This window comes from Euprymna scolopes, chromosome 15 (genome assembly GCF_053919585.1).
Source record: "Euprymna scolopes isolate OS-2025 chromosome 15, ASM5391958v1, whole genome shotgun sequence".
Classification (NCBI taxonomy): Eukaryota; Metazoa; Mollusca; class Cephalopoda; order Sepiida; family Sepiolidae; genus Euprymna; species Euprymna scolopes.
In genome coordinates, this window is record NC_136496.1 from 77,757,965 (window position 1) to 77,774,989 (window position 17,025).

At 33.1% G+C, this 17,025-nt stretch overlaps 1 protein-coding gene across 2 annotated transcripts in view; it reads left to right on the forward strand.

Annotated features, from left to right (window-relative positions):
- Positions 1-17,025, forward strand: part of LOC145293924 (uncharacterized) — a 241,481-nt gene that overhangs the window by 1,069 nt on the left and 223,387 nt on the right. The window contains exon 1 of one of the 2 annotated variants that reach the window (XM_080140748.1): positions 13,329-13,546. The exons of the other annotated variant lie outside the window; for it this stretch is intronic. Coding sequence (XP_079996874.1) covers positions 13,471-13,546 — 76 coding nt within the window. The 5' untranslated portion in view covers positions 13,329-13,470. Of the gene's footprint in view, positions 1-13,328; positions 13,547-17,025 lie in introns of those variants that run through there. 2 annotated transcript variants of the gene reach the window in all.

Below are 17,025 nucleotides of genomic sequence, written 5' to 3' on the forward strand. Positions count from 1 at the left end.
ATTCCTTTAAAAAAAAATGAAGTAATAAAAAAAAAACAGAAAGAAACTTGTGCATGTGAGTATTATGTTATTTTTAAATAGTTTAGCTCTTGTAAGTAAAAAAAAAATACTCTGGCTGAGATCGAAACCAAAAACTAAAGACAGTGAGTCAAGTACAATAACCATTAAGTCAACTTGCAACCATCTTTAAAAAGTGTTTTTAAACCTACTTATTCTTAAAATAAGTAATGTCATGTGAATGATTCCTGCATGCGCAGTCGTGAAACAATTGACAAACAGATAAAAATCCGATGCCCCTCAAGTACCAAATTTTCAATTTTAACTCTTTAACAGTCCCTTTTCCCAATGAAAGTTTTCCATTTGTCTGAATACCCTATATACAAAATCTGAAGTTTGTAGATCAAAAATTCGTTTAGTATATAGGTTGAGAGTTGTCCTCACACACATGCATTCTCACTTATATGTATGTATATTAGGCACCGCCAAAACTGGGGGGTGGGCAGGTCAGTACTTTTTGACGGACCGTCTTTTTAAAAATCTGCCAAAAAATCAGGTAATTATCCGATCAATACGAAATTTTCAGCGATTATTAAGAGAAGAATAAACTTTATAACAGTGTACTTATTTTTCATAAACGATATTTATATATAGATATTTTGCAACCCCCCCTTGTTTTGAAGTGGGAACAAATATGCTTAAAATAATCATCTGAAACTGAACACAACATATTGTGTTGTTGTAAGGGACAGAATTATAGATTAAAAAAAAAATTGTTTGCATACCTTATTTTGACGTCTGAATATCAGAACTTCGATTATGTTTAATTATCCCGCTTTTGAGTTTTTAAGTGTGAAATTCGGTGAATATGTTAAGTAAAATTTAAGTTAAGCAAAACAAAAAAAATTTTTTTTTTTAATATTTATACGAAAAAAGCCATTTTAAAATCTTTGATAAATAAATTAACAATTTTTTTTAGCGAGCTGAATAATGCATGACCATTATTAAACAGGGCATGCTTTGAAGAATCGATACAAAAAAAAAATTCGATAAATATTGTGCCCTTTGTGTTAAAAATAGCATCATTTTTTTTTCGATCCCGTTTGAAAACGTTTGCCGCCTTTCGACTACGGTGGACCAAACGCGCTGAAATAATTTTTTTTATTCTGCTTTAAATTGCCCCCCCCATTTTGGGGAGCCTGCCCCCCCCACACACATACACATTAAAAACCAAACTCATACAAATGGTCACCCATCTGGTACTGGCCAGCCTCAGCTTAATAATACATTGAAATTTTCGTCACTGAAAAATAAGTTTTTTTTTTGCCTGTTTGGTCTTCCATAGTTTGCTTTTTATCAAATGCAAACGTAAACAGTGTCGATCTAGACTCTAGATCGACGCGAAATAACTGGTTGCCTATATGAATAAGTGGAATTATTTGAAATCCAGGTACTTATATTATAATATTTTTGCATATTCTCTTAGAAAATCATCCTAAATCTTAGACAACAAATAAATAAATTATTTCAAAAACCTTTTTTTTTTTTTTTTAATATTTATGTACGTTTTTTGTGCAAGACAAATCATGTCAATTGTTAACTTTTTGGGAAAATTTAACATTTAAAATTTAATTAAAAATAGTAGAAAACGTTTTACATTATTCTGTTTTCTATATGATAACATTCAGGGTTTTATCTTTCTGGAAAAAAAAAGTTACTCAGAAATAATGGATTTTAATAAATGTAATTTCGTTTTAAAAAACAACAACTTGAGTTTTCGGCCATTTTTGGCGGTGCCTAATGTGTGTGTGTGTGTGTGTGTGTGTGTGTGTGTTCGGTGCTAGCGGAGAGAGTGATCCGCGCTATATTTTAAATCGTATTTCCAAGTTTAATTAAAGTTTTATGTTTTATTTATTCAATTGTAAGGTTGAAGTATAGAATAGGTACAAAAATCCCTCCCCTCTCCATGTTAAGAATAGCTTTTTAAATAATAACGTTATTATTTACGTCCGGATCACTCTCTGCACTAGTACCCTGTGTTCTTCCCGAGACTCTGGAGCGGTATTTACCCTGAGCTAGTTACGCCTCTTCCTCCTTCAAAGAGGAAGGTTCTAGCGAATATAAACTCTACAGTCACCTGTATATTCTGACCAGCGGAAAACTTTTCTACGTTGTTCACATCAAGCAAGACATATTGACATTGAAACACAAGGGGGCTACTGTGATAGTGGCCAGATTTATAAGTGGGAGGGAAGTTTGGTAGCAAGATACACGTTAATATTACATTTAAATTTCTGCGTGTTGATACAGTCGGGAAACCGAGAGAAGGGAATTTCACAAGCAAGAAATGATCAGAGTATAAAGTCTTCCGACATCTAAGGGCCTGTACAATGAAGGAGTAAGATTTTGCTGTAAGTTAGGTGGGTTATGGGTATTTTCTCGAGGGAGCATTAGTTTGACGACGTTAAGTTTTTCAAGGAGATGTTGGCTTTGGTGTTATATTAATATATAACTGTACTCCGATGGATAGAGATTAAATTAACTAGTACGAACTTCGACAAATCTCCTTGTGTCTCCATGTCTGAATGTTATTCGTCTTGAGTTAACAGAAGATCAACAGCCACTAGACGATCAACGGCCATACACGCAGATAAGGGAGCAAATGAAGACTAGTATTTAACCCTCTCCCACCGCGAGAGGATGAGACATAAGGTCGGAAGATAGCAAAATAGGCCAGCGCTCCAAGAGGAAGAATCCTCTGGTTCTTCAAAAATAAATATGAGTAGCCTTGTCGGCATTCCCCGGTGAGGGCGCCTCAGACAACAAGCGATAAGCTTGCTCTTCCCAAAAGCCTGGAGGCAAGGGCTGAGAGGGTGGACCTTGTAGGGATACGCAGAACATTTTGCATGACGGATAACAGAAAGGCCATCGAAATGGCCCAGTTTCTGTCGGACTGATTGTTAAGGTTGAAACCTTGACTAACGTGTACTATGAAGCGAATGAAGCCCAAACCGTATTTAAAAAAAACTTTATTCAATTAAACAGTTGCTTGATCGCGCACCGGCGATAACCCACAAGTGCAGCAAGTACGTGTTGTTAAACGCATGTGCTTCCCATGTGTGTCCTTGTCGTTTAACGTTTGTTTGTTTTAAAACAATTTTTCGGGTACTTGTACAGTTTAGTCAAGACATTAAAAAAAATGAAAATATCGAACAAAAAGTTATATTGTACGTATCTGTTTTGGACTGAAGATCTCCGAAAAACAATTTAATTTAATTTGATCGAGTAGGTTTTTTTTTTTTTTTTTTTTTTTTTTACAGCGGAAAAACACGTTATTATAAGAGCGCGTTGAAGTCGACCATTGTGAAATTTGCTGAACACGCCACGGGAGATAACTCTATGTAAAGCGCCGACACTCCCTCTCCATCTTTAATACTAGCTTTTCTTCCTAAAAATCGAACCTTTTGCTCGGTATAACAAATCTTTTCTTTTCTTTTTTTTTTTTCGCTGTAAAAAAAAAAAATAACACTACTTGATGAATTTTTTTTTTTTTTTTTTTTTTTTGAGAACTTCGTTCCATAACGGATACATTTCGATATTTTCATTTTTGTTTATGTCTTGACTACACTGTACAAGTATCATTTTTTGTTTGTTTGTTTGTGAAAATGTAGCATTGGCAACCTTCACTTTCAGACGTTTACTTTCAATTGCTTTGCCAGTAAGACTGTTTACACACCAATCGTATCATTCTTATATCCTTCCTATCCATATCCTCAACACTCATTAGCCGGATTCTACTGCTGATATTCCTAAATTGCTATTCTCTTCCTGGCCAAACTCAACGTCGTGTAACATCGATGAACTAACATGATCATGCCAGCATTTCCTTCTGTCAAGACTTCTCTAACCATATATAAAAACTTCGATGCAAATTTGAAAACGCAGTTTGTTTTAGTTTAAAGTTCAAGTTTGGACGGCAAACGTTAAAGGTCGTGGCCAGAGCCAAATGCGAGACAGTTCTGAACATAAAACTTATTTTTTTCTTTTCCTTGTAATTTTTTTTTTTTTTTAATGAATAGTATCGGTTTAAAATCTAGTAGTACGCATGTAAACTTGAGAAAAACACACTTGAAATATGTCGTCGTTATCCGAATAAGCAAATGGCGAGAGAATTTGACTTGATATCGCATGATTTCGCTTATTCACATAATGTTGACACATTTCGAGCGTGTTTTTTTTTCAAGTTTGCATGTGTAATAGTAATTGGATTTTAATTCTAATTGATTTCTTTTGTAATAACAGAAGAAAAACATAAAACCATTCTTATATCTATGCGAAATTTTTCTCGTATTCTGCTCTGGTCGTGACCTTTAATATTTGCCATTTTAATATTCGACACGAATAATAAAGTCGCCATTTTTTTTTTTTTTTTTAACTAAAACAGACAATTGCGAAAATTCATTTTAAAGAGAATATCGGTACTAGTAACAAGTACTGGGTTTGTATTACTGTACACATAGATTCGAAAAACTTGTCAAAAAAATAATAAACTAGACAAAATACTGTTAGAAATTCGCTCAATATATGTTACCGTGACATAACTTGACATATATTCGGTGTTTTTTTAATAGTATTTTGTCTAGTTTATTATTTATAACACCTTTTCCTAAACTTACCGTGTTAAAGAGAGAGTCGGGCGCCATTTTGAATTTGCCAATGCATCAGTAAACACTGCATGTTTTTCGAGCTGAATAAACATGTTACATTGAATAAAAACACAAAAAATATATCCAGTTTGGTAGAAAAGTAACTTATCTTGCCTTTGATAACATTTATTTGTTATATATTTGTTTTTTTGACAACTTTTTCGAATCTGTGTATAGTAATACAACCCCCAAGTACTTATTCAATTTTCGAAACTAAAACAAAAACAGTTGCGAAAATTCAAGTTTTTGGTTGCATAAATCCTGATTTTTCGAAATTTATTTTAAAGAGAATACCGATACTAGTAACAAGTACTTATTCAGAAGATTTCAGTACTTTGATGGAGAAACACAGGTCCGCCACGGAAATGGTTGAAGGGGTTTACAATTTTTTTTTTTTTTTTTTTTTTTTTTTTCATTTTAAAGAAACACTAACCAAACACTATTTCGAACCTAACCCTTCGCATAGTGTGTGTCGTCTGTTTTATTATTTTTTCCGGGATATCAAATCATAAATTGAATCTGGCATCTCAAAGACTTGCTCGGGATTCTTTGTCGAAGTACTGAAATCCTTTGCATACTCATTTATTACAAGTATCAGAATATTCTTCAATCTTTGGTGTTGAAGTAAAGGTTGATCATTTTTAAGCGTTTCACATTTTTACCAGAATTAAGTAGACAATATATTAGCGCAATCCATTACTGGACGATGTAACCACGTATAAATATAAGCATGGAGTTTTATTGAAAAACATTACCATTTGATTAGTGTTTATGAAATGAAGTGGCTTCTAAAATGCGTGTTTTAGCAATAGAAAAAAAAAATCCGTTTTTCATTTTATACATTTTTATTGCGTCTCACGTGGTGGACACCTTTCTCCAAAATTTACGCCGCCATATTGAGTGTTTTCTAAGGTACACAAATAAACAATGATGAATAGTAAAATGACGGCCGCATTTTGTTCGTTCCAGAGAAGCACTTTACTTAGGGTTGTTGGCACCCTTCAAATGGGTTTTCCCATAAGTACCTGATATCTTTCTATAAAGAATTCTAACTGTAAAGATATATGGGGAAGCGAATGGCAAGTATACTGATCGAAAATGTCTGGATGATATTCAATAACAACCGCAAGGTGATCATGCCGGTATTTCCTTCTATCAATACTTACCCAATCATAAAAAGACATCCAAAATAAAACGAAGTTTATATATTTTTTTTTAGTTCAAAGTTAGTCTTAATGACAAACGTTAACGATTGCGACCGTGTATATATATATATATATATATATATATATATATATATATATATAGACAAGTGTTATTAAAAAACACGGAATTTTTCTGTTTCACTATTTTCGTTTTTATCTTAAATCTCCGAATAATTTTTTGCGCTTTTCGCAAAATTGTTTTTGTTGAATCCCTAAGTTTCTTTTGCCAGTACTTTCTATATGAATACTTCCATTATTCTCAGGCATATTGCGTTGTAGAAATTATGTTTTTAATTATATATATATATATATATATATATATATATATATATATATATATATATATATATATATATATTTATGTCACGGTCACGTGGTACTGGACGAGTTAGGTGGGCAGACTTTTTTTTATACATGCATATTTAAAATTTATTATCCTAAGCATTTCAAAATATTTCGACTGTACTTGTAATTAACACTATTTATCTGAGGCGTTTTTGTCTTAATATATAATGCTTCAAGTATTTTTTAATCTATTAATATTATTTTTAATCTATTAATATTATTTTTATCTATTAATATTATTTTTTATCTATTAATATTATTTTTTATCTATTAATATTATTTTCGCTTTGCAAAAGCATAGTATTCTCAACCATGATTCTTCGGAATTCAGAATGTTTTCGCAAATGCCGCGATATTGAACTAGAGTCATCGAGGTGGAGAGTTAGTCTTCGCGACAACGTGTTTGTAGTATAGCCTATGTAGTTGATAATATTAGAGATGCACTCTCCTAATGGTCAGTTAAATTGGTAAACTACATTGTTTTTTTTTTTTCTAACAAGTTTCTGACAAGTTAAATGTATGCGAAATGTTTTTTATTACGAGGCTGGTCGTCTGCATTTAAAATTTTTTTTTTTATAATAGATAATGAATTTTTTTTTTTTTTTTGTCATTGGGAACTACGTATCGACGGATTATATTTTTTTTAGAATATTTTCATCAGTTTTATTTGAGTTCTTGTGTAGCTGGTTACGGTAATATATATATATATATATATATATATATATATATATATATATATATATATATATATATGAATAGGTTAAGAATTTTCTTGTTGGATATTATTAGTTTGATTCAAGTTGCTGATAGCTAGTTTTATTAGTTTATCTACAAGAGTTTGGGAATATATATATATATATATATATATATATCGAGAGAGAGAAGTGCCGATGGTCAAGTGGTTAACAACACACTGATGACCTGGACGTCCCACTTTCGAATACAGTTAATTCCATAAAATCAATTTGATTTAGGATGTTAGCAACCTTCATGTGGTCCCTTCTATAAGTACCTGATGTCTTTCTAGAAAAAATTCTGACTTGGAAAAATATCGAGGAAACCAATGTCAGCAATAGAACCATATGATTCACACGATATGAATGAAACCTCGCATAGAGAAGATTTTAACAAGAAAACCCTAAGCGGCACATTACTCGTGAGACACAAAAGAAGATGCGCACTAACAGACATAATTCCTGCCTAAAAGTCTGCTTTAGGTATTTTCTAGGTACCATTGAAACACGCATGTCTTGATAGGGTAGACACGGAGAAGGCACTGGGCATGTAAAATAAAACGACACCAAGTATTGTCTCGAAAACTATTCTGAATACGAATATCAGAATAAGTGCTCTGCTGAAATGGCCCACCACGTTGTTCTTTCTTGCAACAGGGCGCGGACGCGCATATAGCAACAGTAGCAACAGCTAACGTATACAAACACCAGAACGTGTGCAAGGTGACTTCACGGGGAGGAAGAAGAAAATAAATAGATAAAAAATTGAACCTTTCAGGTTAGAATGAAGATAGACGGGTTACAAAGGTGGTGTGAGAGCGACAGGAAAAGACGCGTGCTAAACAGCGACGAGGTACCATGTTTTCGACACGGCAGCGTCTTGTTAAGCACATTGGAGTATGGAACATAGCTGATTTACGAACAAAAGTAGCTTAGAAAATAGCGGAAATTAGAAGTAATAAGTGAATAAACAGTGATCATGTTGGATGAAGGGATTGCCAAAGATAAATAATAAAGGTTAACTCCAGTACCGCTGAGTAGTACTAGAATGTGACGAAAAGAGGAAAATTCTATAATTGCTGCATAATTTCTTGATTGTCATGAAAACTGAATATAATCAATGAACTGACTTTATTAGACGCAGTACCAGCAAAAAATAAAGATTTACCTGACTTTGTAACAAATTATTGACATTTAAAACATTAATTTTGAACAACAAGCTGACACATTTCGTCACTTATTCAATGAAATTTCTGAAAATGCAAAAAACAAAAAAACAAAAAAAAACTACATTCTCGCTATTAAAACAATTAACTTAGTTTTTTCCCGTCCGACGTATTAAAACGTTGTCGTTAAATATTTAGAGAAATATGTAGGAATTTCCTTTTTTTTTTTTTTTTTTTTTAACAAATGGAAGAAAATAAAAAAATAAAGAAGGAATAAAGGAAAAAGATTTCTGATGGGGCAAAATTAAAATGAAATTGTTGAACAAACTATACACCAAGACATTTTATTTGGATTTATTTATTCATGTATTTGTGAACTTTTGAGTTTTTTCTTTTCTCGTTTGTTTTATTAAATTCTTGTAAAGAATTTTTTCAGCATATAAAGGTACGTAACAGAGCGCGGACGCGCATATGGCAGCAGTAGCAACAGTTAACGTATGCAAATACCGAGCCGTGTGTTTGGTGATTTCACGGCGAGGAAGAAAACAAAAGTATATATACAGTAGCGTCCAAAACTAAGGGACAAACTTTTAAAACCTAATATTTGTTAGAAATAACAAATGTGAAAAGCTGAAATTTTGACAACTGGTAGTCGTTATCATCCATAATAACATACTAAAATTTGAATTATTTGCAAAGCATAGAAAAAGAATTATAACATTTATTTATTTATTTTCAAAATAGGAACGACCAAAAGTAAGGGACAAAATTGAAAAACAATGTAAACAGCCAAAAAACAATAAAAAATACATGTACAATCAATATTTAGTAAATGAGCCCTTGCTCTCACTGACACCTGCAAATCTTCGGCTACAAGAACGAATCAGTTCTTGACAATACTCGATACTAATTTTAGATCATTCTTCTTGAAGCTTCACCCACAGATCCTCCGTGTTAGTGGGATTTCTTTCCATAACTTTCACTCTTAAGGTCTTCCAAAGATTTTCAATTGGATTTAAGTCAGGACTTTGCGGTGGCCAATCCATAATTTCGAAGTGGTTAACTTACAATTATGTGATTTCAATTTTCTTCATTCAATATGATGCTCCTTTTTCTTTTACTTTTGTTGATATGTCTATATGTCCGATTAGGGTTTGGCGTCACCGTCTGCTGTATAGTCTCAATCTCCCCCTTGATTCCGATTTCTCCTAGTCTTTTTTCCACGTACTTTGTATGAAGTATCATTGTCGGATCTGGGCTGGAGAACAATCAATTAGTGTCTTCATCTTAAGCAGGATAAAAAAGAGTCTAATCTATATTAGAAATCATTTGAATGTTACTCTCTAACTTATACCGTAAAGGCAACGATTTGTTTTGAGAACAATCGTCTTTTTGATAAAGAGTTGTGACAAACCAACAACAACAAAAAATACTTCATCAGTTCCGGTGTAGGTTTCCAAAACCGGTTGTCCTGGAAGATGTTCGTTTGGTTAAGTCTGTTTAGTAGTAGAGGTGAGGCAAATTATTTCCCTCGAGTATATGAGAGTTCCTTCACTTGAAAGTTCTTTTTTTATTTGAGACTAGACTGGGTACCCGGTGTTGCCCGGCAGTTTGGAGGTGTGGGTAGGGCAAAAGAAAAGGGGGGTAGTAGGTAGGCAGGCAGGCGTGAAGGAGGAAAAGAACGTGAACCCCTCCCTCAAAAAACGTGACGTCTTTGCCATTGCGTCCATCGCCAAATTGGAAGTGACGAAGGTTTAAATTAAGGCTAGTTAATCGAAAAAGGGGATGACTTTCGCAAATATTGGTGAAAAAGTGTCCTCCTTGTAGAAAAGTGTCCAGTTAAGGGTGAATAAATTAATGTTTTTAGCCAATTCTTCGGTATTTGTCGTCTGAAAGGTCGAGCTTCAAAACGATACTGATCTTGTGAAAATCCGTCGCCTCTGTCGAAAGTTTTAAACAGACATACAAACATACATACATGCATGCATCCATACATAGATACAAACATACATACATACATACATGCATACATACATGCATACATCCATACATACATTTAAGCAGATAAGTGAAATTTGTATTGGTAGATAATTACTCTCAAATAAAGTGTGCATAAATTACAATCAACTCACGTATGCAACTTACTAAGCACAATTCAAAAATTTTCCGACATCTAATAGGTCCCACACAGTCTACCAAGCTTAAGCTTGTCCCATCACCGAAGTGTTGCATCCCTGTGTTTGTTTTACAAGTACCTCAATAGAATGCGTTCCAATCAACTTGCTACTTTGATGCCCTCTAGACGTAAATACACCCGTATAACCTGGCAATCCGTTAAATCTCATCCATTCGCCGTGGAGGTCCCACAAATGCCGGTGGACTTTCTACTAAAATAGTTTTTCTTCGAACTATTAGATTTCGAAATTCCGCCCCTGCTCACTATTTCTGACTGTACCGGTGTACAGAAATTTAAATGTAATGTAAACAAACATTTCGTTGCTCGACTCCCCATCTATGATGCTCCCTATATATCTAGCCCCCTTATCCACAGTAGCCCCTTAAACCTCGATGAAAATCTTGTCTTGGATCTGGTGAATTAAAGTTTTGAAAATGTTTTGACATTTTTGTCCTTAAAAACAAAGAATTCTTAACAAAAATAAAAAAATTCATACTGTAAAAATGCAATAGTTAAATTAAATAATTTAAAATGGTAAATAACAAATATTTGGATAGTAAAAAAAGAAAAGAAAATTAAAACGAGTTCATACAATATTAAATATACTCATTTAGTTAGTGCTCGCTATGGATTGGGAGATCCGGGTTCAATTCTTAATCGACTGATGCGAAAAACTAAAGTATTTGATACGCCTTTTGATCATTAGAAAGGGGAAGGATCAACATGGAGCAATCCTTTGAAAGGAGTGGTGCCGTCCCCTACAACTCGATGTAATACCTCATGAAAAGAAAGTCTTATCACCTTCGACTGCGATTGACTATTGTTCTATGCTTAAAAAGTTATGATACAAGCACGAAGGAGAGCACCAAACGATTAGCCTTGTACCAAATTAGGAAAACTGAAACGGTTGAAAGGTGAAAACAAATAGAAAAAAAATTCGAACATGAGGTCATGGAGTGCAATAAAAACACTAGTAGAATTATATAGATCAAATAACCGCATAAAAACATATTCGAAAAAAATATATTATGGAATTTATAATGAATGGATATTCAACGGATTTTTAGCATTTAGGGAGCAAATCCCGAGTATTGACGGAGAATACTCAGTCAAACAGTCTTGACGTAAAAGCTCGACGATCAGCGTACACGCTTTTTTCTTTCTACTTGGGGGCCCCAGAGGCCATTTTAGAATAAGGTTGTTAGGAAGAAGGTGTGACTATATGATCAGTAATGGTGGAACTTGGGTATGGCTAGATTATTTAAGAGATCGACTTAACAGGAACTTATTCACATTAGATTTGAAAATTACCATGCTGTAGTCAGTTGGGAAGCAGCACCACGGTATTTTATTCCACAGACGGACAATTCTTGGAAAAAAAAACCCTCTGAAAACTTTTTTTTATTTGTTTCTTATTTACGTAGAAGAGGAAATATTTTTAAGTCTTTAATTAAGGTTAGGATAAATTATATCCCCCTTCTCCAGTCTAAAGAATTTTAATAATTTCTTTCAGAATTTAAATCAACTTTATTTTTATTAGCTTTTTTTTCAACTTAATTTGTTTGGGATGGATGGTGGGGGTGCTAAAGAAAATTTAAACCTGAACTATAACCTGAAGTTGCATTTGTATTCTTTAGTGTCATCTTTTTTGCACCTTCTTCCACGACTTGCATATCTCGTCACATCTGTTGAATTCTGACAAACATGTCACCGCGCTTTTTTATTCGTATAGTCTTTCTTTAGACTTGAGAATCACTGTCAAGTCTTGAGACTAACTTCGTCCCAGTTTCATACGAGGTGCCTTCATTAAATTTCCAGACGTTTTTTTTTGTATGGCCATTTTTATTGCTCTCTTCGAAGTAATCTCCTCCAGCTGCAATGCACTTGTTGTACCGTTCCAACAACTTCTGAAAGTCCCTATGGAAGTCCTTGTGTGAACGTGTCAATGACCCTTGTCACAGCCTCGTTCGTCTCCTCAATTATTTCATAACGACAGCCTCTAATGTTTTCCTTGATCTAAGGGAATAGCCAAAAGCCAAAGGGAGCAAAGTCTGGACTATGTGGGAGGGGGTGGAATTGTCTTGAAATTCATCTTGGCCAAATAGTCTGTGACAAGGATGGAGTTATGGACTGCACCATTTCGCGCAAATTTTCTGAATCTTCAGTTCCTCGTGAATAATTGTTGGTACAGTTCCCACACTGACATCAAACTGGGCAATTATTGGCTCTATAGACACACGGCGGTCCTTATTCATGAAATTCTTTATTTGGCCAATCAACTGTGGTTTTCTGACTTCCTTACTCCTCTCGTATCTCGTCATCCCTCAGAGACTTCCTTCCCTTTTTCCTTGTATCTCTTTTGCCACTAAAAAAAACTGATGTTTGATTCATGCATAATGGTCCAAAAGCAGTCTGAAGCATTCCATACGTTTCTGTGGCATTATTCCAAGTTTAAAACAGTCTTATTGCATATGTTTTTCTAAAGTATCCTCACGTCTCGATTGCATTTTTGAAATTGACTAGCTGTGAAAATAAGGCTTTAGTAGGGTGTATTCCAATTCCTGCTGTAGTTGTTCATTTGAATCTTAAATCATAAAAATTGGTCCGTCATCTCATAAGATGTATAGCAACAACACACTGAATTAAGAGTCCAAGACAAATTTAAACATCTGTACAAATAAAAAAAATTGGAAACTAATTGAAGATAGCTCATAAGTACTAAAATCCTCCGAGTTGATTGTTCGTTCAAAGTACAAAATTTAAAATGGGTTTCACTACCCAAACGACGAGATATGTTTGTTTTTATACTGAATTACATTTTTTTTTCTACAAAGGGTTGGATAATTTTATAATACAAATAAATAAAACTGGCGACATATTAGCAAGTCGAAAACAGGCCCAAACTTATTTAGTGGAATTTGCAAATAAACTAAAAGTTTTAATGGCGGTAGTCACGTGACTTTTTTTTTTACGTAAGCCAAGGCCTTTTGTTTAATTTTAGTGCCGGCCATTCAATATGTTTGACACGAAAGATTCGAACGTTGTAATAGGAAATAAATAGATAACACATAAAAGATTTGCAAAGTTTAGCAGCATTTTCTAAATTGGTCGTCATTTTCTGGAGCTGCAAGCAGATTAAAGATGGCCGACTTGAATTGTTTTTCCATCGTCCTGACATTGTGGCTTGCGTTCGAAGCTGCAACGACTACACAACTGTGTAAGTTGAATACAAGTTACATTGTTTAATTGAGTTGATTTAACGCTTTTAAAGAAAGTTAGATGTAGAATTTTGTCATTCACTTTCTAAAATTGATTTTTTTTTAAATACAGGATGGAACGATAAAAGTGTCGCCCTAAATTAAAACAAAACAAAAACACTACAGCTTTATTTTCAAACTTTTATTGAAAAACTAAATAAATTCAGCTTACTTGATTATGTAGTAGTTGACATCTATTCAATGTAATCGCCTTCAGCCTCAATCAACGCCTCGATACGGGTCCAGAACAGGGAACATGCCTTTTCCACAAGCGCCGGCGGGAACTCGGCAGATGGCGGGATCAGGCTGGCTTTGGTGTTGTGGGAGGTCATGTTGGTGATGTTCTTGACATATGACCAAACGAAGTAGTTCAGCTGGTTCAGGTCGGGAAGGAGTGGTCTAGTAAGAAAAGGGTACAAAGTCGTAGCATTCTTTCTAAAGCCAAGCCTAGGTCTATTTGGACTTGTGAGCCGGTGCCGAGTCCTGCTGCCACACCTAAGGTTTACCAGCGGCTATCTGATTACACAAGAGGATCACCACACTCTTCAACATATCCAGATACACTTTGGTATTGACTTTCAAGCCGACTTCGAAGATGTGAGGTAGCATGATGTGGCCCTCTCTTGAAATCACACCAAAGACTATAACCATGGCCGGAAACTGTTTTCATCATCCTGGACACGTTCCTGTTATCCTTTTATTCGTGGCAATCCAGAGATTATTTTGAGGGTGTTGGCAATGGTCCTGTTATAACTTGAATCGTTAAAGAGCATAAGCTCTTGGGGGTTGTACACAACTGTCTAACTAGATGGTCTGAAACAAACAAACAACAAAAAAAAGAAAACCGGTTTTTATCAAACGGAAATGGAATCATGTCCTATTTTCTAGGTCGACAATTTTATCGTTCCACCCTGTATTATAAAAAAGATTACATATATTTCTCTCTCTCTCATATGTATACGTGTGTATAAATGTAAATGTCTTGGGTTTCAGACTTTTTAGATGAGGATTGATTATTCGAATTATTTTAATTCTTCGAACTACTTTTCTCATCTTGAGTTATTTTCACAATCTTTCAGTAGATATAACCTTCGACCATCTCCATGTGTATTTCGCCGAACTCTGGAATCTTCACGAAATTTCGAACGGAAGCTTTTATTTAATCCATGTTGGTAGCATGCTCTCGTTCCATCAGCCATGACTGAGTAGGAGTCCTAAGTAATTCGCAATTTTATTTGGAGCGTCGCCCGCACTGAGGATCGAGCCTTCAACCTCCAGAAGAGTGTAACTTATGACTCAATTTTACCAAGTATTTTAAGCACTATGCTGAAGAATCAAAATGAGACGAATAAGCAATCCTGATTCTAAAATTCGGAAGCAAATTATCGTTTGCAAAAACTATTGTATTTCTTAAAATTTCTCGAAATTACTAAATTTCTGGAAATTATTTGTAATTTTAATTTTTGGAAATCATTCAATTTCTCAAAATTACATTTCTTGCAATTTTTTGAAATTATTAAATTAACTTTTACTTCGTGTATTTTAGCGAGCTTAAATATGTAATTTCTAGCTATGTTAAAAATTGACCAAAATTCAGAAAATAACCAATTTTAATGAAAATTTCAGTATTTTTTAGTTAACGATCACAAAATGTAATGCACCCATTATATTTTTTAACCTTAGTGAAAATGTACGTTTTTGTAACAAAAAACACATTTGTTAAAGTTTCCAGTACAAAAAAACACATGAATTTTTTTTTTTAATTAATTTTTAAAATATATATATTTAAGCAACATTATAAAAATCCCTTAGCGTCCGTATTAATGCAATCAATATTACTCGAAGAAAAATTAATTTCTCGAACAATCGATATTACTATTGAATTAAACCTTGTTTATTCAATATTCTCATTAAAAAAATAATTTAACTGCAAAAAATATTTCATGTGATGTCAATAACAGTTCTCGCGAAATTTTCAAATGGAATATTCTAATATTTTCCTCGTACGCATGAATTTATAAACATCGGCGTGAGATTTTTTTTTTAACAGTCTTAAAAAATAAAATTGAAAAAATTGATATCCAGGATCACAAAGAAAAAATAATTAAAAATGTTTTATTCCATTTAATTATTAATACATAATTATTTTATCTTATTTTTTCAATAAATAAATTAATGTAATCAGTGATTTTAATTGACTTTTCACAAGTAAAAAAATACATTTTTATCTTTATTTAAAAAGAATTAATTCATCATTACAACACGTTTATGAATTAATTTAGTCAGCATGTAAAAAAGTAAATAAATATTTAAATTAAATAAGCACTTCCATTTTTATCACAACATATGGGATTACTTAAATGATGAATATTTTTTTAAAAACTACAAAAATTCAGGTATGTTTCAATTTCTCTATGAATTTAAAAATAAAATAAGCTTTTGATATTTTGGGCTTTTACAGAATTTTTTGTGTAAGATGATACTAAACTCGCCCTTTGGAGATAATTAAGCATTTAAAAAAATTATTTATTTTATTTTTGCAAAAACAAGGTGCTTTTTTTACATAAGACTTCCCTAATGTTTAAAATAGTCCCAGAAAATCTTTCAAGGGATTTTTACAATTATTTTGCTTAATTTTAGCGTTTTCAAAACCGCCGTGAAAACAAAACATTTTTCAGTTTTTTTTCTACGTGTAAAAATATGTTCCTTTTAGAGATTTACTTTAAGCTTTAATCTTTCAAACACGAGGTCCTGGATATGACCTAAAACTATATCCGATGGTGAGGCCCCCACCTTGCAGGCCTTGGGGAGTGTGAAGCCACCCTTTAATTGCCATTGCTCCCAGGTCCACTCTGACCCGGAGTGGTAGTACCTGTTAGGGTCCCAACTATGGGTTAAATAGAATCTGACTTAAAAAGCAAACAAACAAATATACCCCATAAAAAATTGTTCCTCAAAATAACTAGATTCGGCATTAAATAACCTGAAATATGTTGATATGCCGTAAAACAACCAACCAACCAACCAACTAATCCAAACACGATATAAAGTAATCTGAAACGTATATAAAAAATAAACCATGGGCCCTATCAGTTTTCTCCATTAAATTGCACGTATCAAACTTCTATAGCTTGATACATGACAACAATACCATTTCAAAACGATCTATAAAACATTTTAAAATTCTTCAGAAAAGATTACAAAGTTAAAAGCAAAGGACATCTTATCGAAATGTTAATAAGTTTGTTTACAAAATGTCTTTGAATTTATTGAATTTTGTAAAAAAAAAAAAAAAAAAAATTAAAAAAATTGATGTAATAGTTTTGTAAAAAAAAAAAATTAAAAAAAATTGTAATAGTTTTGTAAAAAAAAAAAATTAAAAAAAATTGTAATAGTTTTGTAAAAAAAAAAATTAAAAAAATTGATGTAATAGTTTTGT